Below are 22922 nucleotides of genomic sequence, written 5' to 3' on the forward strand. Positions count from 1 at the left end.
TCCTGTCAAGCATAGTCTTGCCTGTCAGTGTTCCCAGAGCTGGGATGATGGTGGTGGTGGTAAGACTTTGAGATCTCTCTTTTCAGGGTATAGATTTTTACCTAACAGTGTCTCTTCCTCCCTCTCTGCTATTCCTGGTTCCCTGGAGCCCAGTACTTCTCTGGTCCCACTTCTCCAGAGGATAAATTTCTCTGTTGTAGCCCGAATAGGGAAGGGGGAGTCACCTGGCTGTGAAATTTAGGAGGGGATCTGAGGGTTTATCTGTTTCTTTCACAGACTTATAATCAATCTTCCTATTTTTAGCTCCTTCCTCGCCTCCGCCTCTAGAGTAACTTCGTATCTCCAATTCCCAGGCCTTTCTGGGGTTCTGTGGCTCATATGAGCTTACCACCTGTTGGCACCCCCTCTGCAGACCGCTAGGGTTTATCTTTCTGCTGTGCCCATTACTGCTCCTCCACTGATATGCCACTTCCAGGATGTTTATATTGTCTTGGCTTCCATTTTCTTTGTCCTTAAGGATTTGTACTTTAGAAAATTTTTAATTTCAGTCTAGTTAACATACAGTGTAATATTAGTTTCAGGTGTACAATATAGTGACTCGGCACTTCCATACAACACCTGGTGCCCATCACAAGTGCACTCCTTAATCCCCATCACCTGTTTCACGTATCCACCCACCTACCTCTCCTCTGGTTACCATCCATTGTTCTCTGTAGTTAGGAATCTGTTTTTTGGTTTGTCTCTCTCTTTTTGTCCTTTGCTCATTTGTTTTCTTTCTTAAATTCCACATATGAGTGAACTCATATGGTATTTGTCTTTCTCTGACTTATTTAGCTTAGCATAAAAAAAAAATTTAAGTGTCTTCGGAGTATAGAGTATTGTAACTCCATCTGTGTTGTTGCAAATGGCAGGATTTAATTCTTTTTTATGGCTGAATAATATTCCAGTGTGTGTGTGTGTGTGTGTGTGTGTGTGTGTGTGTGTGTATCATGTTTTCTTTATTCATTCATTCATCAACTGATGGACACTTGGGTTGTTTCCATAATTTGGCTATTGTAAATAATGCTGCCAGAAACATGGGGTGTATGTGTCCCATTGAATTAGTGTTTTTGTATTTTTTGGGTAAATATCCAGTAGTGTGGTTACTGGATTGTAGGGGAGTTCTATTTTTAACTTTTAGAGGAATCTCCATACTCTTTTACACCAGTTTTTAAGGATTTATACTTTATTATTTTTTGTTTGTTGTGTGTATGTGTGTGTGTGTGTGAGAGAGAGAGAGACAGAGACAGAGACAGAGACAGAGACAGGGAGAATTCCAAGCAGGCTTCTCACTGACAGTGCAGAGCCCAACACCAGGCTCTTTGCAGGGCTTGATCTCACCACTGCAAGATCACAACTCAAGCTGATATTGAGAGTTGGATGCTTAACCAGCTGAGCCAGCCTGGTGCCCCAAGGATTTATACTTGAAAAAAATCTATTTACTCTCATGTTAGGTTTTGAGAGGAAACAGATATACCTATTCTACTGTCCTATTTAATTAGAACTAAGCTTCTCCCCCCAAGGCTCTACAGTGAGGTAGCTATGGAAGTAAAAGCAGTAAGTGAAACTAGAAGGACATTTGCTTGTTGTTCCCCATCTCTTTAGTTGTGACTTAAAAACTTTGGCTGATTTTTTCATGTACTTCTGACAGGTCTTTCTCCTTTCAGCGAAAGGTAAACTTCTAATCTGAGTTAATTGGCAGTTGCAGGGATGAAGTCCAATGACTTCCCTTCTGCAGCAAGGGAATAGTTGGGGTAGGGGAAGCTTGCCCTCTCTTGCTTCTCCTATTACTTATATTGAAGGGAGAGGGTTCAGGATCGAGGAAGGGACATCCCCCTTTGCCCTGTTCTGCATTCACATCTAGCTTGCCAGATGTAGCCACGCTTAGCAGGTCACTGGCTGTGGATCAATAGGAAATTTTAGTGGCTTCAAATCTGCCAGTGGGGGATTGGGAAGGCTCAGCAAGTTGGCGAGAGAGACATTGTTAGCCTTGTATCAAGCTTCTTTGGGAGATGTCACTTATTTAGATGGGAGAGAGGAGCTGCACCTGCTGTCTCTTTAGCTCACCTGCAGGTGGTAGAGACTTGGGATACAACTGTGAGTACCCCACCATGCTTCTTGGATTTCATGAACTTTGCCAGTTATTAATACTGCAGCGATATCCTTTCCTCCCAGCTGTATCAGCATTTCTTTAGCAAGCTAACTGTCTTTTTCTTACCTCCTTGTCAGAAACGTGTGCTGTCAACAATGGAGGCTGTGATCGCACCTGTAAGGATACTTCAACAGGTGTTCATTGCAGTTGTCCCGTTGGATTCACCCTCCAGTTGGATGGGAAGACTTGTAAAGGTAGCCTGTGCCTCTCCATGCTGCTAATGTATGGGGATGAAGGAAGCTCTTCCCCTCCATATCTCCTGAGTGATTCCGGATTTGCTTATGATTCATATTGATCGAAGCTTTTCTTCCCTGGACTAGTGGAAGGTTATAATTGAGTAAGCTTAATTAGAACCAACTTAATTACACTAACTATTGAGAAGGTCAGCTTCAGCAAGCATCAGATGACACATTTCAGGTAGGGCCTTATTAGAAAAAGGCAGAAGCTCAAGAAAACATTCATTTGCAGGTGATAATATCAACATCTTATAAATAACAATCTAGAGACTATTTATAAATAACAGCCAAGATTATTATCCAGAGAACATAATGAGTAACTATAAAATTATCTTTTACTAATGAATAGATACCTCAGTGACCTGCTAGCATTTCATGGGCAAGAGTACAAAGGCTTAGTTCTTTAACATGATAAAAAGTAGACAACCAGTTACCAGATGAAACTGAGAGAAGATAAGATTAATTTGAGTATCAGGAATCATTTAAAAGCATTGAGACTACTTGATTGTTGTGTAATTTGCCAAAGCAAATGTTCTAATTCCTTATAAATTGAAGCATTAAACTGGAATGGAAAGTATGCCCAAGGGAGCCATCTTATCTTGAGAGAGCAGGGCAAGAATGAAACTATAATAGGACATCACCATTCTTTCCCATAATATGTGTCCTTAATGCTAGTCCAGGGTAGCACAAGTCAGAGTTCTCAAGGGGACAAGACACTTGTCTTTCCAAATCAGTTAAGCCAGACTAGAAAACATGTGTAAGATTAAAAACATCAGCAAACATCCTTAAACGCTTTTATGGGTCTGTTTTTGTTTCAGAGAGTAATGAAGCACGCACACAATAACACTTCAGGGATTTGTGGAAAACCAGGCAAGTATCGCTCTCTGATCTGCCGATGCTTACCTGTTACAGATATTGATGAGTGCCAGACCCGCAATGGAGGTTGCGATCATTTCTGCAAAAACACCGTGGGCAGTTTTGACTGCAGCTGCAGAAAGGGATTTAAGTTATTAACAGATGAGAAGTCTTGCCAAGGTATGTGCTGAAACATAGCTGTGCTGTGCAATGCCCGCTGGTTGGAGCAGAGAAGACGAAACCCCACTTTGGCAGAGACTGGCTCATTGGGCTTCTTGATGGAGTCATTAATCCAACCTCCAGTCCATGCTTCACTTATTTCATCTGTTGGTAGAGTAAAAACACCAATGTAGCTCACAAGTATTAACGATTAGAGAACACCTTAAAGAATCCATCTGGTGTGATTACAGCAGAGCTGGCTGCTAGAAATGGAATGGATCACAGAGTGTAAACAGGGTTGCATTAGGGTGTTGAGATTATGAGGAATTTTTCTTTTCTAAAAATTTCCTTTAATTTTGAGGATTTTGTAATAAAACTTGGTGGAAAAAGTATATAGATTGAGTTAACATACCTTACCTTTTCCTAGCGAAAAGTTGGGGTCAACCCATAATCAAAGTCATGTACCAGTTGATCTCTTCCTTATAGCCCTTGTTTTAATGACCAGCCTTTGGTGCTTGGGGAGAGGAACGGTGGAGAGGGAAGGGGAATTGAGTGGAGGCAAGGCTGGTGGGTCCTCGGGCAGGATTGCAGACCCCCTCTTACATGCTTTCCTCCCACACAAGAGGTGTGGTAAGGGAGCATCTTTGGGGAGCAGTTGTTGATATTAATAACTCTTACCGATGGGAGTAAGCTTTGTTGGGTGAGAAACATCATATCTAGTTTCAGATGAGCACCTTTTATGCCCTATGGATATATAGGAAGCAGCTTTCAGGAAAGATGTGCTGTCATGTATTCTTGTTCCATTTCTGGAAATAAGAACAGCCTAACTTATTTTGTTAGAAATCCCAGAATTAAACTAAAATCAGAAAATAATATCTGATTTCACTTTAGGTAATAAAAATGGAACATTACCTTCTTTTAGCCTTATGGTATGAATTAGGTTTCTCTCTTGTTTTTTTTTTTTTTCTTCCTAATACATAATTTGTCAGGCAGTTCAAGTATAGCCCCCTTTAAATTCAGCAAGATCATTCTAGATGAGTATTGCATGGCTTTCTTCTATTTGACTTGGAAAGCAAATTTGATGTTGCACATAATGTTTCCTAATGTATAGGGCAAGAAATACTGTTTAAGCTGTGTAAACACATTAAAAAGGAATTAGAAAAGTGATCTCATTATTTTTGGCAAAGCAACAGCCCATCATGCGCAGCCAAAGCCAGCTACTGAACAAGTCCACATTCCCAACAACTGGTTGATGTTAATCACAGAATTCAGAGAGTGACATCAATTACTAGGGAAGAAATGGACTTTTTTCCTATTTTTCACTGATCAGAACAAATATTTTCACAGAACAAATTTACTGAGGAAATTGCCAAGATTTCTGGGAAAAGCAAATGATGAAGAGATTTTGTAAGAATTTGCCCTTTCTAATTTCATCTTTTCATTCCTCCAGTTCCTTCCAAATGTTTGGTTTTTATTAACATAGTTTCTTGTGGCACATTTGGTGTTGAAAAAGAGATCTAGCTCTGGGCTAATTGGCTTCCACTGAGTTCTGTACTGGTCCTGGTTTATCCATTTGGAGACACAAGTCGTAACTCTATTTAAAAAAAAACCCTCCAAAGAGTTGAGGAAATGAAGCACTGAAATTCTAGTCTACAGGAAAGATGTGAAGACCAGACCAGGGAAGAAGAGATAATTAAATCGACAAAGGCAGCCTCCTGAAGCTAGTTTCCAGGACCTCAGCTGAAGCCAGCAATGCCTCCACATTGAACCAGGACAGGAGGGGCCTTGTGGGGCTGAACCATGGCAGAAGAACAAAGCCAAGGGATTGGCCAAGAGGATCCAGTTTGGAGCTTAAACACCAAATTTTCGTGTCTGCAATAGAAACTCACTGAGGATGTTTGTGTTCATGCATTCTTTTAGTGCAGAGGACATTAAAACTGAGGATAAATTGGACTCCTGGGGCCAGAAGACTAATTCTGGAAAGACAGGAACCAGATTTATCTCCAACCCAGCTGTTTTCTCCTTTCAATTTGCTAGAGCTTATATAATTAGTACTGCTGTTTTACCAATAGTAACATAACAACAATAATGTATGGGTTGCACCTTATAGTTTACAAACCCTTTTAAGGTATGCTGTCTCATTTAGCTTCATTTAAATATTTTAAATTACTCAGCTCTGCAAATAGGCATGTGAGAAAGACCAACTGAGCCTAAAGACGAGTGCAGTTTGCAACAGAATTTGGAAATAAGGATTCTGGTTGTGAGTATACTTATTGTAGGCTGCCCAACATTGTCTAAACACAAGTGAGCAAGAGAACTGATACTTTTAAAATTCTGTTTATGTTGTTTTTGTTGTCAGTCAATAGGTGGAATTACAAATGCTCTTTCCACTCATCCCTCAGAGTTGGTTTCAGCTCCCCTCTCCCTTTGACAATTACAGATGTGGATGAATGCTCTTTGGATAGGACCTGTGACCACAGCTGCATCAACCACCCTGGCACATTCGCATGTGCTTGCAACAGAGGGTACACCCTCTATGGCTTCACCCACTGTGGAGGTGAGCAGAATGTCCCTCTAGAGTCAGGTGAACCTGGGCCTGCAGGGGAGGCCTAGCTCCCAAGGTTTCTCCAGATCAGGGTCAATTTTCCTATATTGGGGAGTGAATGGGATGTTTTAGTCCCTGTATAGTCGTAGTGACTTCATCAACTCAAGGGAAACATCTGCTAAGGGAAATCTGTCACACTGATCCCTTTAACGTGTTGAGTGTGAAATGGAGCAGAGAGAAGAAGTGAGCTAATCAACTGTGAATTCTTTGTTGACTTTATTGACATAGTTGTATTCAGTGGAAGGGTCTCTCAGGAGCTGATATCCTGTCTGTTGGAACTTCCCAGTGGATAGGAAAGTCACAGTCCTCAGAGAGGGCACCAACCAATTCCACAGCTTTGCTGTGCACAGGAACTAGCTGAAAAGCCTTTTTAAAGCTTGGAGCTAGTCTTTGGACAGGTCTTTGAGCTGGGAGTGGGACCGTCGACTTGATCTCTCTGTGCTGTGCCCATGTAGCAGCATGTTCTGATGTCATTTGTCCTTATTCTCGTGTAGATTATGGCATAAATAAGATTTGACATCAAATGACTCCCCCCACAATTCTGAATGACTTGGGCTTCTTAAAGGTATTACTGAGTATCCGAATATTTGGGAACTACTGGCCTAAATACTTCCTGCCCAATCCTTGTGTTCTATACATAATAAGAATGGAGCGTAGTGGGATTTGGTATAGATAGTATTGTCTCTCTTCTTTTCGATACATCCTTGGCATGGCTAAAAATGTACTTTTCCAGTCCACCAAGAATATATTCAAGAAAATATTCCCTGAATATGGATGTGTGTCTGGGTTTTTGATGGACCACCTTCCAACCTAGACTCAGTCTCAGGTTGATGGGAATTAGTGCAAGTCATTTTCCTTTTCTATATTCCACCTACTGAATATGAACTGTCAAGTGAAGAATCCTAATTCTATCTCCCTTGGTATGTAGCCCAGGAGGATGGGCTATGCAGTGCTTGAGCTTGGACATCTGAAAGTAGAGTGTGCCGCCCTTCTGAGTATCCTGAATGGGGGAAATGTTTGGTCAAGAACGGAACTTGAGACCATCCTGGCGAGGCCTATGCCAGGAAATCCACTGAGTGGGGAGTGGGGTCTGCTGGTGCCAGGTGCACATCCTGAAGGCAGTTAGCACCTGCCCTTTGCTTAGTGAGTTCAACCATGTGACTTCCTCAAGGGAGGGACAGCACCAGCCCGGTCATCCATGGGCTGCTGTGACAGGAGAGTGTTTTGTTCCACAGACACCAACGAGTGCAGCGTCAACAATGGAGGCTGTCAGCAGGTCTGTGTGAACACTGTGGGCAGCTATGAATGCCGATGTCACTCTGCATACAAGCTCCACTGGAATAAAAAAGACTGTGTGGGTAAGGGGTACCGAGGCTCACAGTCAGCGGGCTCACACTGCCACTGGCAGCTCTCTCCCATGTCCAACTGGGCCCGGAGTGCACTTGACCATCCCTTCACTGATTCTTCTCCCCTCAGCGGCAGCAGCCATTCTTTAAATAGTTCAAAAACAGGAGATACTTTACAGGCTCTTTGGTGTTTCCTTCTGTGCTTCTGTGTAGGTTGGAGCACTTCTGTTTTTCTGGTTGTTTTTCTGCATGGAAAAAAATAGCACACAAGTGGCTTCCTTACCTTGGAGGGACATGGCACCCTGTGTCTTGTGTTCTGTGCTGGGTATCAGTTCCACCTTCTTTTCTTGGGGCCTTGGATGTCTGGAACTCAGCTGCCTTTATCATGCCTGGAAGTGTCCTTCTCTTTCTATAAGTGTCTGCTTTTTGTCCTGTCTAGAAGTGAAGGGGGTCCTGCCCACTAGTGTATCACCCCATGTGTCCCTGCATTGCGGTAGGAGTGGTGGAGGAGACAGATGCTTCCTCAGATGTCACTCTGGCATTCACCTCTCTTCAGGTGAGTGGGTCTCAGTCCCTGGGGCAAGTCCTCATGCCAGAACCAGGCCTTCCTGGCCTTTAGGTGTTAAACACCCTCAAAGGATTTCCAGGTGTTTGACCAGCTGCCCCTTGACCACCAGAGGCCCATGCCTTGACACCCATATGCTGAGCATTTGTCTAGTGGTCCACGTGGAATGGGAGGTGGGGGGTGATTTTAGCTGCTACCAGGAGAGACCTTAACCTTGCTTTCATGTTGACAACCCACATTCTGTCTGTCAGGACTGCAAGAGGCCTACTCTGTCACCTGCGGCTCTTCCTCTTCTCTCAGGAGCAAACAGCAAAAATCCAATGACTCTGCTTTCGGGGGTAATTACCAAATCTGCGTGTTCTCTCTGGGGTTCACTGTGTTAAATGGGCTTCATTCTTGAGGTGCAGTTCTGGGCGCTGGCTTTATTTTCTTTTCTCTTAATCTCCTCATTGCTGTGAGTGCGTTACAGGATGTTCTTGCCCACAGCCTTTGTGCCTGAAAACTGACTCACTGTGTAACAAATACTTACTGACTGTCCACCGTGTGCTAGGATGCTCTGTGTTCAGCCCTGGTGGGTTGTCATCTTGGGCAGAGGGGCACAGAACTCTTAGATCTGGAGATTCGGGTCTCCCAAACTCCCTGTACCCCAGAGCACCTGAAAGGCCCAGAAAGCAATGTGTGCCTGGAGCACATGGAGTTGGTAGAGATAGGCATGGGCATGATGGGGCGCAAGGATTCTCTCCAGAGAAAAAGGCCTGAACACTTTCTCGTTTGTCAAAAGACAAAGAATGAAATTTAAAGCTTTTAAGTAGCCTTGTCCTCCTTGATTTAGATATCTCTATGATTATGTCATGAGAATATCTGAATGAGCAAATAGTTCCTGATGTCTGTATTACATACATGAGCAGAGCTAGCTGGTAAGAATACTCGAATATATTTATTGAGCAGTTAAAACATACCAGCCTCTGTATTACATGTATTATCTGATCTAATCCACACTGCAACCCTCGGCGCAATTTTGCTATTATCCTCATTAACCAGATGAAGAAACTGAGGTTCAGAGAGGTGAAATGATATACCCAATGTGACTCAGATAGGAAATAGTGGAGCCAGGATTTTAACCAGAAGTCTAGATCTAGAGTCGTAAGCATCATCCTTCACTGCCTCTCTTGCCTAACATTTGGACCCAGTCAGAACAGATATCATGGTCTGTTTCACCAAATCCCTCAGTGATGGGCACTTGGAAATTTAGGCCACCCCCAGGATGGGCAAGCAAATAGTTAATAGTCATTCAGTTCTTACTTTGTGCCAGACAGTAGGATAAACTTTATTTTTTTATTATCTCATTTAATCCTCATAAGGATTACATAATCCTCATGTAAGTACCCCAATTTTGTCTGTTTTACAAATGAGGAAACTGAGGCTTAGGGAGCTTTAGTAACTTGCTTAAGTTCTCATCATAAGTCAAAGAGCTAAAGCATGAATCCTGGTCTTTGGTTCTAGAACTTGACATATGATTAAGACTGATTGTGGGAGGGAGAGCAGAATTTTGCACAAGAGGCCCTAAAAGTGGGACTGTCACTTTCCCCAGACCCTGAACATCCTAGCCACATTTAGTGAGTGCCATCCCTGTCTGCTCCCTCAACCTTGTCCACCCAGGAAAGACTTATCCAGGAGAATCTGCCCTTCACCATTTCCATCAGCAGTCTTGTTTAAATTTGAACTAGGAGATTCTGGTCTTCTTTCTTGGGAAGGCATAAAAGTGACTTCATGGTTCATCTCAGCGTTCAGGTTGTTTTAGGTTCTCTCTTTATTGTATTCGAACACAGGATTCACTTCAGATGAAGGGATAAGTGTAACTCTTAGGAGGCTCCTGGTGTCCGCAGCCTCAGGGTAACGGGCACTCCATGATCCAAATCTTTTGTGGTCTCAGGGTAAGAGAGGAGCTCAGGGTGTGCAGTGTATAGCCTACGGATAGCTTGCCACTACCCACCAGGTATTTCCATTCCTTTGTCTCTGAAGATAACATCTCTCACTTGTTTCTTTCTGAAGATGTCGCCACCATCAGGACAAGTGTAACCTTTAAACTAAATGAAGGCAAGTGTAGTTTGAAAAAGGCTGAGCGGTTTCCCGAGGGTCTGCGGCCAGCACTACCAGGTATGGAATCAGATGGCTGGTGCAGGGAGCTTGCCTGCATGTTGGGAAAAGGGCCTGTAACAAGCCGAGCCCTTCAGATGGGATTGAACAGTCCAGAATCTGCAAGGACTCTCTTCGCAGGAGGAAGAGGAGCTAACCTAGCACCTCTGTATAGTTCTGGAGTTATACTTCAGGGTTTCCTTTGCCAGGTACAGATGGTAAAGCTCTGGGGTAACATATGAGTTCACAGGAATCAATAAGGACTTTAAGATGCATTGTCAATTTGTGATCATATTGGGTTAAATTTTCTAGATCTTAGAGTCACTTGGAATATAAGCCAAAGAAATGAAAGAGGTTTGGCTCAGGATAATCTTTGATGAACTAAGATGTAATATCCAGCTTTCCTGCTGGATCCAGTCTTTGGAGGCAGTGACTCCATTAACTTCAGCAGAACAAACACCATCCAAGTAGAACTGACCTTTTAGAGAACAGAACGCAACACTCCTTCCGCAGCTCACATTTCCAGTATTATTTCATAGAATAATTTTAGAGATTAAAAAAAAATCAGGATTCATGGATTAGGGATGCTTCTTTCCTTAGTTTACCTCTAATAAATCATACAAATGAACAAAGCTCACTGTAGTCACTTTTGCCAGTTTTTTTTTAAGAAACTAATTGAGATTAATTTTGGTACCTCCATTTGATGGGATTTTTTTTTAAGTTTATTTGTTTACTTTTGAGAGAGAGTGCAGGTGTGCATGCGTGCATGCGAGCAGGGGAGGGGCAGAGAGAGAGGGAGAGAGAGAATCCCAAGCAGGCTCTGTGCTGACAGCACGGGGCTCGATCTCATGAACCATGAGATCATAACCTGAGCTGAAACTGAGATCAGTCAATTAACCGACTGAGCCACCTAGGTGCCCCCATTTGATGGGATATTATGCAGCTATTAATTATGTGTTTCCAAAGAATGTTTAATGACATAGGAAAATGTTCTTGTAATAAAATGCTAAGATGCAGAAGGGGAGAGTAAGATTTTGTGTATCTAAACAACCCAAACTATGTAAGAAAAAGTGTGACTAGATGGAAAAGAAGGGAAACTCACCATTTCATCAGTAGTAGTAATAACTAGGTGGGAGGATGCAGGAGATTTTAATTTTTAATTTTTTTTTTTTTGCATTTTCCAAATTCTCCACAGTGAGCATTTATACTTTTAGATCAGAGGAAAAAAGCATTATTTTAAAAGAGACTTGGTCTTTAGTTTCTTTAATGGTATTATACTATGTTAATTTCTTAGTGTTGATAAATATACATGTTAATGTAAGATGTTAGCATTAGGGGAAACAACCAAGTGTATACGGGAACTCTCAGTTCTATCTGAGCAATTTATCTGTAAATCTAAACTTATTTCAAAATAAAAAGTTTAAAATATAGATTTGGGAAAATTGAAGGAGAAAAATATTCAAAATGACTGTTTAGTTTGAGATTTGAAGTTAGCCTTTTGAAAAGGTAAGATGGATTTTTAGGGGAAATTTAGGTGTGAGGGAGAATTAATCTGCCTCCTCCTTCCTTTGGCTCCTGATCACCCATTGCTTTGAACATCCTTGTAGTGTTGAAGAAAAATATGATACAGATGATACATCAGTTGAGTAAAGTAAGAGTTTAAAATATAGATAAATCAGGGGCACCTGGGTGGCTCAGTCAGTTAAGCCTCCGACTTCAGCTCAGGTCACTCACGGTTGGTGAGTTCGAGCCCCATGTTGGGCTCGGAGTCTGGAGCCTGCTTTGGATTCTGTCTCCCTCTCTCCCTGCCCCTCCCCCACTTGTGCTCTGTCTCTCTCTCTCTCTCACTCTCAAAAATAAATAAACATTAAAACTTTAAAAATCAGACAAATCAGTTGTGTGGATGATAATGTGGTTTGGGTTAACAGCCATTAGTTAAAATATACACTGGAAGCCATGGGAGGGGAGGAGGAGAGATGGCCAGAGTCTGGAATAAGGATGTGCAGAGCCTTGCCTTACACAACACTTTCCCTCCCACCCTAGATGCCTTCATGATATTGTTTGGTTCTCTAGATGCTTTGTGCCGTATATTGCTCCTGGTTATTTCAAAATGAGACCTCACTGTTAATGTGCTTTCCAGCTTCCCCTTCAGGTTAGAATTACTCCAAGGTCAGTTTGCCTGAAAGCAGGAGTTGGTTTTCTTTCTACTTTTATGCTCGTTCCCTATTTGAAGCCTCAGCCCCTGCTTGGTACATCACAGTCCAGCTCTAAGGAAACCAACTGTGAGAACACGAGCACACCTTAGCAGACTGTCAGTTAGGAATGCAAGGCGACCCTGGTGTCCTGTCTTCCACAAATGTGGCTGGTCAGTCAGAAACATCTAGCATTCACCCATGCAAATAATTTTCAAGGGCTAAATTGTTAAGTTATATAGGAGGCAATACTGGCTCTTTGAATTTAAAATGTCATCGTGCTCCTAGCTGCAACGTCTTGGCATCTGGAGTCAATCACTTAGTCCCTTGAGAGTTGTTTTAATGAAATGTTTACTGAGCTCTAGCGAATGTTCAACTGAGTGCTTTGCCAGGATCTGGCTTCCGATAATTTTGTTTCTTCATACAGAGAAGCACAGCTCAGTAAAAGAGAGCTTCCGCTACGCAAACCTTACATGCAGCTCTGGCAAGCAAGTCCCAGGAGCCCCTGGCCGACCAAGCGCCACTAAGGAAATGTTTATCACTGTTGAGTTTGAACTTGAAACTAACCAAAAGGAGGTGACAGGTTGGTTTGAACACAGTCTTTGGTGTCAGGCTGCTCACAGCTTGCTCCTGACTCTTTTGCCTTTCACTTTTCATCATTCTTGGGGGAAAAAAGTACTGCAACCACTGAAGTATCTCCTGTTTTTTGTTTTTTGATTTTTTTCACTCCCAAACTAGACTGAATTGGTTTGGAACCTCATGATTTAATCTGCTCCATAAAAACTCAAAGCTTCGGTTTTGGTCAACAAATTTCTGTTGGAATCAAATGCTGCCCAGCCTGCTAGGTGCCCAGCCCCAGGTTTCCCCCCACTCTGTCCACAGGGAACAGCGGGTGTTGGTGGGTCCTGCAGCGGGTGTCTGGACATCCTCATATCCTGCAGCCTGACCTCCTTCCCCACTGCTGTCCCTCTCATTCCCGTAGCTTCCTGTGACCTGAGCTGCATCGTAAAGCGAACTGAGAAGCGGCTCCGGAAAGCCATCCGCGCACTCCGGAAGGCTGCCCACAGGGAGCAGTTTCACCTCCAGCTCTCGGGCATGGACCTTGAAGTGGCAAAAAAGTCTCCCAGAACATCTGAACACCGAGTAGAGTCCTGCAGAGTGGGCCAGGGCCATGCAGGACACCAATGTGGTGAGTGACCTGCTGGCCAGGACCTTCTCGCTAAAGGAATTGTTTGGATCTCCATGAAGACTCAGGGTAACCCAAAGTGTGGCCTATTCTCCCTCTCTGGACTCACTCCAGAGAACACCCTAGACACCACTCTTACTTGGGATCTATATGTTGGTGTCTGATGTACCTGCTGGGCCAGGAGCTCCCCAGCACTTGGCACAGTGTCTGGCTTGTTGGTGGGCACTTAATAAATGCTGGATTGAGGGATGGAAAGGAAGAGGTAGGGTTGATGACAAGAGGGAGTGCTGACCTTAAAGGGTCTGAGCGATGATGATCTTCAGAGCCTTGTGGTCCCGGGCAAGAGGCAGGACTATAGGTGTAAGGCACCCTTGAGCCTTCTGCACGCTCCACTGTCAGTTCCCCATTGTCTCCCTCTGGCTCGACTGATGTTGGCAATGAACAGTGTTGGCAATGAACAATCTCCTGACCATAGTTTTGTGCAGAGGCAAGGCTGGAAGGGGGGGCACTTGGCAGCCTAATGAGATCCCTGAGCTTCAGCCCAAGGCTCCTAGTAGTGTCAGTTCCATATATGGGTGTGTCTGTGTGAGTGTTTCAGAATTAAGTTTGAGTCCCGGCATTTGAACTACGCCAATTCTATTCCTCTGATGAAGTTCTAGGCAGGAGGTTTAAGGGTGGTCGGTCTTGAGATTTGTTGGTGGAGAGGAGCTGTTTTGGGCAATAATGTGAGAGTCTAGCTTTATAGGTAATCACTTTATAGTCTCACATTATAATAATCATGGTAATGATTTACTGAGTTTTCATCTGACACAAGTACGACGTTAAGCGCGGTATCTGTAGTATCTCCTTTAACCCAGTCATCTTACCAGGTAGGTCTTATTATCTCCATTGAACAGAGGAACAATCTGGAGCTCAGAAGGCCAGGTTCTTTGGCTCTAGATCACACTGATGGTCTGACTCCAAGCCTGTGGTCTGGTCTCAAGTAAGGTGCATTTTGATAACCAGACCCCTCCAGAAAAATTGCTGTCCTTTCTCAAGTGGCATTAGAATCGCAAAACCCTAGAAATGAGGCTTGTGCTAAGGAGTAATAAGCCAGTGTTTTTCAAGAAGCAAAGCTGAGCCCAGGGCACTCATTCAGAAGAGTTGTGGGCAATAACCCCAACTCTGTTGCTTTCTCAAAACGAAGTAAAAATCAAGTATAAAATCAAGTATAATTGTCCACCAGGGTCTGGTTTTCAAATAGTCTTGAGTTTGATTCTAGCTAACTCTTTTAAAAAGAAAAAAATTAAGAAACAACCCAGCTGGTTGGTTCTCATTTAAAATTCTAGAAGTTTGTTTCCATACCAAAATGGTGATGAGAGTTGGCTGTTGCTGCCCTACTTTACGGAGTGAGTTGCAGAAACTGTCAGGGACAGGCAGACCAGTCTTCCTGCTGACCTCTGAGAGCTAAATTGCATCCCCTTTCCCCATTTGCTATCCTGGTAGAGAGAGGCCTTACGGGCTTGCCAGGGAGCTTTGTGGCCAGTGAAGAAATCAGGAAAAACTAAAGTATTACTAATACTACCATGGCTGTGCTCCAATGGAAAAGGCTCAAGAACGAGGATCAAGAGTTACTTAAACAGAGGCCTCATGACCATGACAACTTGTGAAAGACACTTGGTATGGGGTTTATGTCGCTGTTGTGTGTATTAATGTGTCCTGAGATGCTTGTCATGCTAAGTTAGGTTGAATTTGTTGTTGAGAGGCAATGTGTCTTGTCTCAAGAGCTCCCTCTAGCAATGGATGAATTTTGTAGCCCACATGGAACCAAATCAGGTTCACCCTGACAGCAGTGTTGAAGATTTTACCATGTAGAGAAAACAGCACAAAGAATTATCAGTGAAATTTCTTCCTTGGTGAAGGGAGAAAGTGTGTATAAGAAGGGGCTGCATATGTTAATTAGAAAGGTTTTTTTTTTTTTTTTTTTTTTTTTTTTTTTTTTTTTAACCCAGAAGACACATGCCATGGGCAAAGGGGCAGGGAGTGAGTGAGGGGGGACGGGGGAGCTTGTCGTATGTTCCTTATATTCCTGGACTATTTGAACATCATAAATCCCAAGCTTACTGGTATTTTCTGAACTCTGGATGGTATATACAGTGGAGACATGCCTAGGATAGTTCTTTTTGGAAATTACTTTCAATGTCAGCAGAAAGGAGATCCCAAAAACATTTTGAGTCACTGGGAGGACAGATGGAACCATTACATTTTTCCTTTAAAATATTTTTTATTTAGTTTTCCATTACCAAATTAGTGTACGTTTCAAGTGGTACAGAAATGTATACAGTAAGGGTAAAAGCTCTCCTAATCCTACTCTTGGGAAAGAATTCCTGTCAACAGGTTGCTATGTATTTTTCTATATCTGTTGTTATATACATATAAAAATGAAATTTTATTTATTTAGTAAATATTTATTGAGCACCTACTGTGTGTCAGGTACTATTCTAGGAGCTGGGAATCCAGTAATGACACAAAAAGGCAAAAATCTTAGCCTTCCTAGCATTTACAATTCTGGAAGAGGAAGACAGACCACAAACCAATAAAGAAGGAAATACGTGGTGTAGTGGATGGTGATAAGGGTATGAAGGGTAAGCAGGGAAGTGGAATAGAAAGTGGCAGGGAAGGGGGAGGGCTGAGGAGGAACATACTCTCCCCTAATGTAGACTATGGTCAGGGACTGTGGTTGTTGCAAAGTGTCATTTGGACAGAGATGTTAGAGATGGAAGAAGCAACCTATGGGAATATCTGGGGGAAGAGTCCCAGATCAAGGAAACAGCAAGTACTGAAACCCCAAGGTAAGGGAAAGCAGGCCAGGAAGATAGGTGGGGGAGGGAGGGTAAAGGGAGGATGTCAGAGCAGTAGCCAAGGGCCAGACCAGGTGGGGATGGAAATCTGGGTGAGGGCTCTGACTCTGACTCTGAGTGAGAAACAAAGTCAGCAAAAAGTTTTAAGCAGAGGAGTAACAGGGTTTCTGACTCATGTCTTAAAAGGATAACTGGCAGCTATAGGCTGATGTATGAAAAAAACATTTTTAAAAAAATGTATCAATACAATTTGAATAGTGCTGGGTTGTTTCTAAAAAGAGTAGATCATGAACATCCTTCCATGCTAATAGAGGAGCTAAGTTTATTTCTTTTAAAGCTTCCTAGTCTGTATTTGTTCTAAGATACTAGTATTTATTAACCATACCCACATTGGTGAACATTTAATTAAGTTGTTCCTAATTTTTTTAACAACAAAAAATGCTGCAGTGAATATCCTTTTTTGTGCACGTGGCCTGTAGGTTTGAAATGTCATAGAAGTCTACTTCTACCAAGTTTAACTTGTTTTTCTTAGATTATTAGTGAAACTGAGTATGCTATCATACGTCTGTGGCCATTTGGATTTCTTCTTCTGGGAATATCTGCATTCTTTGCCTATTTTTCCACCAAATTGTTGCTTTTCCAATATCACTTAAAAAATAAGTGTTAAAGTCCTAAGTTACATCAAAGAACATAATCACTTCTGACCCATAACACACTTTATTTATTGTACTTATGTTTGCATAGAAAGGTCTCATTCATTTGGCATTTAAGAACTTTGGGGACAGTCTGCTGCAGGTGACCTTTGTACCATCTGTTATCAATTCTAGCTTGATGTCAAAAAAAAATAGTGATTACATTCTCTGAGGAACAAATTCCTTAAGCTCCATAAAATTCACAAAGCCCTTTATACCTAAAGAAAAAATAAAGATGACATGGATTTCTATTTTTCTTTCATAGCCATTTATCCTTTTATAAAGGATGAATTATTTAAGGAATACACTTGCCAAAATATATATTTTTATATTGATTATTCTGAAAACTTGCTGAAATTTTTAGAAGACACAATCCAGGCAACTGGAAAACTGGGAATAATTTTGTGCCTGAGTTCTTGAGAGAAACTGAGAAGGTTTAATTCAACTTTCAACAGCAGTAACTTTCCTCTGCAGCAATTGAGAAAAATTAATTCAAGCAATATTTATTGAGATACCACTCTGAACTTAGGATGAAGCAGTGAACATAATGGGTGAGGAGCTTGCTGTTATGAAGTTCACATTCTAACAGAAGGACATGGACAATAAAAAAGTAAAGAAAAAAATAATTTCAGAAGTTAAAAATGCTATGAAGATAATAATACAGAGGACAGAAGGGAGGAGGGATTACTCTCCACAGTTGTTCAAGAAGGCTTTCAGAGCAGGTGACATTTGATCTAAGACCTAAATGAGAAGGAGCTGGCCTTGTAAAGCTCTGATGGGGGCAATGGAAGTTCTGGCTGAGGAGGGATCACCAAGTGCAAATGGCCTGAGGCAGGAATGAGCCAGACATTTTCTTATTAATTATTTCAGAATTGAGAAATTATTTGGAATTGAACACACAGAAATTTTCTTATCTGTTTTAAATCATGGAAATTATAAAGCTTATATTAGCAATATGGACCAATATTAGACCAATACTTATCACACAGACTTGGTAGGAAATTCTTTTATTTTTTATTTATTTATTTATTTAATATAATTTGTTGTCAAATTGGCTAACGTACAGTGTGTAAAGTGTGCTCTTTGTTTTTGGGGTAGATTCCCATGGTTCATCGCTTACATACAAACACCCAGTGCTCATCCCAACAAGTAGTAGGAAATTCTTTTCATTAAAAGAGTTTAAAAAACAGAATTTGGCAAAATGTTGACATTTATTGAGCACTTACAATGTGTTTGGCACTGTGCTAAGCACTTTACATATATTATGTCCTTCAGTCCTCATTGCAAGTCTATTTGCATCATGCCTTTTTTACAGATAAGGAAACTAAGACATAGGGAGGTAAGGAGTTTTGCCAATGTGGCAGAGCCAGCGTTCAAATCCAGATCTGTCTCAAGAGCCTGTGTTCCTCTCTCAGTGTGAATGCTCTCATTTCCGGGTACAGCCTGTGTCGTGTGATTCTCTAACTCTTATAGCACTCATATAGAGAACCCACAATGGGCCAGCTCTGCAGTGGGTGCTGAGGAGGCCTGGATAAATAAGACACAATCCCTCAAGTCACCCTTAGCCCTCCCAGGGAAGAGTTAGAGAAGCCTTCCCCAAAGAGAAGCCTTCACTGAGTTTTAAAGGAGGCACGGAGGACGTGTAAATGGGGAGGAGTATTCTGGCAGAGGAGTAGCGCTGGGGAATGAGACTGAGCAAGATGTGCCCCTGGGGGTGGTTGACACCTCAGTATTACCAAACCAAGAGCACAAGGTAGGATGTGGTGGGTAGCTAGGCTAGTGGGAAAAGCATGCAGGTCATGAGAGACCTTGAATATGTTGCTAAGGAGCCTTGACTTTATATCTAGGTGACAAGGTACCATTAGAGTGCTTGTAATCAGGGAATGTCCAGGTCATACTTGTATTTTAGAAAGATTTCTTTTACTGCATTGAGAGTCAGGATCATTGAGAGTCAGGCAGAAAACCCAACTTGGGAGGCTTTGAATGCTTTGCATGAGAGATGTTGAGAACATGAAGGCACTAGATGGAGTAGAAAAGAAGCGATGGATTCTAGAAATACTTAGCAGGAAATGTGAGTAACATTTGGTAATAAATTGGATTAGGGATTGAGAAGAGGAAAAGTCAGTGTGAGCTCAGAGGTTTCTGACTTGGCCTTGATCCTTCATTTCATTCGCATAGGTCCTTAATCTCACCCAGCCCCGTTGCATATGCAAGGAGGCACGAAGAAAAAGCCTGTGGGTTGGTTGAGTGGCTGGATGAATGTGATCACTGGGGAAGAAATAATCAGAAAAGATTTATAAGAAAAGCAGAAAAAAATAGGCTCTTGAGAGAGCATGAGAAAGAAAGAAAACTCAGAAAAGGAGACTAAAGGCTGAGTTCTGAATCAAAGATGCTAAGAGGAGTGCTGGGAGTCAAGTCAAGGAGGTTTTGGAGTCAGGGAGGGAAGCAGTCCGAGAAGTACTTTAGCATGACTTTATGCTGTGACAGGGCTGAAGCAGGGAGGAACAGAAGGCAAGGGAAGTAGTTGGGAGGTTATTCATCTCTAGATAGGAGATGGTGAGGATCAAAGGACCCTACTGCCACAGAGGTGAGGATTAGCAGATGGACAAAAGGGACACAGCCGCAGAATGCTGCAGCTGACTGATGGGGCAGGGAGGAAATAGGTCTGGAATAATAACTGCGTGTGGGATTGCAAGGGTTGGAGTCTTGGTGCCTGGGGGAGTAGAGATGCCATTTATAAAGAGCAAAGCCAGAGGGGTAGGAAGGACTGGGCAGGGAGGGGAAGAGAAGCATTCCCTTTGAGCAAGTTAAATTTGAGTTGCAGCAAGACTTCCAGGCAGTGATGTCCATGAGCTTCTGGGAGGCTAGGAAAATAACTTTATCTTATCATGTACAGACCAGCCCTCCTGTCCTGCATCTGTTCACACATACTCTGACCCACTTCCTGTAAAAATGGATGAATAGCCCATGCTCCTGCCAAGGTCAGCTTCTCCAGTTGGGCTCTGGAGCCCATTTGCTTTCACCTTCTCAAAAACATTGCTTCTGTTATTGTCCCCAGTGACCCCTCGTCTCAGAATTCTTCCTCTCTGCTAGATCATTTCCAACAGCACACAAACCTATCTCTTGTCGGAAAAACCAAACAAACCCTCCTTTGACTTCATGCCTCTCTCCAAATACTGCCTCATTTCTTTGACCACCCCCCCCCACCCCCAGAGAGCCAAACGCCTTGAAAGAGTTATCTAAACTTGCTGTCTTTGCGTCCTCCCCTCCCATTTTCTCCTCAACTCTAGTCAGTCTGGTTTTTGTTCCCAACCCCTCTACTGAAACTGCTTTTCCCAAGAAAAGCACTATGACGCTTTTTGAACCACTTTTATGTTACCAATTCCAGTTGCCAACTCTCATCCAGGTACTTATTTCCACTCCCTCCTCCTGGAAGCACTCTCTTCTCCTGAGTTTCAGACACCACACTCTTCTGGCTCTCCTCCCACCTCAATGGCTGCTCCCTTTTTATTTTACATGTTGCTTCTCCCCTAATTTTTGATCTCTAAACATCAGATATCCCAAGGCTCAGTCCTCTGTCCCCCATCTTGTATCTTCACACTCTCCTACATGACCTCATTCGCTGCCAGATCTTTAAATACCACCATGTGCTGGTGACTGCCAAACTGCCCTCTCCAGCTCTAACCTCTCTTTTGAATTATGGACTTCTTTATCTCAGGTGTGTTCAATGGTCTTCACCCCCCCCCCCCCCACACACACAGTGAAATATTTTTGAATTTATGAATGTTTGTGTAAAAGTCACATACTTATACTATTGGCTAACATATTATGCCTATCATAAAAGATAGAAGAATGAGTTACAGATTAAGTAAACAAAATTTAAAAATAACTGGCCAGCATCTTAAGGTACCATATTTATAATTTGGAAAGGTTCATTGCTAACAGTAGTGGTTATAAAGCCATCTTTCAAATAGTCTTTTTGTGAGTTGCCAGTGTTTTGGCTCAACTCTTGTCAGGTCTGATGAAATCATTACTGTTTCCATCTCTTGATGTTTGACAGAGAACTAGTTCGGTAGTGAAAGGCATGTCCACCTGGCTCTTCCCTGCTGTTTACCCATACCTGCTCAGTCCAGGGTTTCTGTATGATTGTATGAAGCTGCTCTCTATTTTGTGCCAGTTAGCTTGGCTGAAACTGGATAATATAATCAAAAGATCTATTCAACTAGGCAAACTGTAATTCTCAATACTTTGAAAAGAAGCAAAGCAGTCAGTACCTTCCCACCTTCAGAGCTGTGGATGCCTGTTTTTCCCTTTCCTTGGAGACCTTGTTACTTCCCATGTGTCTCTGACTCATGGAGATGTGGACAGACTGTGGGACCAATCTTATACCCTACACTAAACCAGTGAACCTTTCTTTATTTCTTATTTTTTTTTTTTTTTTAGGTAAAAATTAATAGGCATAGATGGGAAAATGCTTTGTCTGCACCCAGTGGATCATTTTGTAAACCCCGAGGTGTAATATGCTACCTTGGAGACCAATAGTAAAACCAATGCCTTCTCAATATCAATACTTGCATGGCCAACAGACATCTTAAACTCCACAAAACATTTTATCCTACTCCCTCCCTCCCTCCCAAGTAAAACCTGCTTCTCCCTCATCTCAGCAAATAGCACTTCTATTTACCTCATTGCTCAAATTGAAAACCTCACAGTCTTCTTGACCTCTCTCATTCTTTCATGCTTCTCATCCAATCCATTAGCAAATCCTATCATATCTGCTTTCAGATTATATCCTGGATCTACATAGTTTTGTCTTCCTCCATCATTACCGCTCTATTCCAAGTCACTATCATCCTGGGCCCAGTCTATTGTGACAGGCTCTGACTCGTTTTCCTACCCTTGCCTGACTCAGTGTGTTCTCCACATAGCAGCCATACGATCTGTTAAAACATAAGTCAGATCATGTGGCTCCCCTATGCGAAGCCTCCAATATACCTTGTGTAAGATCTAATTTTCTTACCGTGACCTTCAAGAACCTATGTAATCTGGCCCTTGCTTGCTTTTTAGAATTCCTCTCCTATCACCCTGACCCTTTCACTGTGTTCCTGCTACACTGGCTTTTTTTTTTTTTTTTCCATTAGGCAATCCCATCACAAGGCCATTTCCCTCATTTCAGTCTGGTCTCTGTTCAGAGAGGAAAGCCTGGATGCTCTTTAAGACAACATATATACAACCCCCACTCCACCACTCTCCTACCTTCTTACCCTGTTGCACTTTCCTCCATTCATGCTTACCTCTAGGTAGCATTCTACTATATATTTATTTATTTGCTTACTTATTGTCCCTATTCTCCACTAGAATGAGAGCCCCTTGAGGGCAGGACCTTATCTGTCTTCTCTGCTATATCTCCAGTTCTGTTTAGAACAGTGCTTAGCACATCATTAATGCTAAGCATTTAACTGAAGTAATGAATTTTCACAGGGACAACAGATGAAATCCCAAGGATAGCCACCAACATTAAAACAAAAGAGGGCAAAGGGCAAATCTTTGGGGAAATATTTAAATCCAGGGCAAAAGAGGCCCTCTGAAGGAAGTGACATCTCAGCCCCAGTTAACTAGGCAGGAAGAGAACACAGCATGCCTTGGGGAACCCCCCCCCCCCCCCACCTCCTCAGGAAGGTGTCAGCTGCACTCATCTCTCTGCCCCAACTCTAAGAACGTTTTCAAACAGCAAACCTGAGCACACACCAGAAACCTGGATGGGTGTGGCAGCTCAGCCTCTCAGCCCGAAGGGGTGCTCTTTCCTGTTATTCTGAACAGCTCCTTTAAAAGAACTTCAAACCAGAATCCCAAGGCCACAGCATTGTCTTAGCCTCTGAGCTGTGACAAAGCAGCAGCTCCAGAACACCCTGGGAATCG

The 22922-nt window shown here is 42.5% G+C and overlaps 1 protein-coding gene across 6 annotated transcripts in view; it reads left to right on the top strand.

Moving 5' to 3' along the window:
• The window catches only part of SCUBE2 (signal peptide, CUB domain and EGF like domain containing 2), a 63240-nt gene that overhangs the window by 25228 nt on the left and 15090 nt on the right, over window positions 1-22922 (top strand). For 3 of the 6 annotated variants that reach the window (XM_060605954.3, XM_060605953.3, XM_060605955.3), the window contains exons 8-16: window positions 2269-2385; window positions 3340-3462; window positions 5882-5998; window positions 7282-7404; window positions 7832-7948; window positions 8209-8295; window positions 10010-10114; window positions 12713-12868; window positions 13268-13474. In XM_060605954.3, coding sequence (XP_060461937.1) covers window positions 2269-2385; window positions 3340-3462; window positions 5882-5998; window positions 7282-7404; window positions 7832-7948; window positions 8209-8295; window positions 10010-10114; window positions 12713-12868; window positions 13268-13474 — 1152 coding nt within the window. The remainder of the gene's footprint in view (window positions 1-2268; window positions 2386-3339; window positions 3463-5881; window positions 5999-7281; window positions 7405-7831; window positions 7949-8208; window positions 8296-10009; window positions 10115-12712; window positions 12869-13267; window positions 13475-22922) is intronic. The other 3 variants (XM_060605957.3, XM_060605956.3, XM_078433189.2) reach the window with 2 other exon arrangements.

Source organism: Panthera onca, chromosome D1, assembly GCF_046562875.1.
Source record: "Panthera onca isolate mPanOnc1 chromosome D1, mPanOnc1 haplotype 2, whole genome shotgun sequence".
In the NCBI taxonomy this organism is placed as follows: Eukaryota; Metazoa; Chordata; class Mammalia; order Carnivora; family Felidae; genus Panthera; species Panthera onca.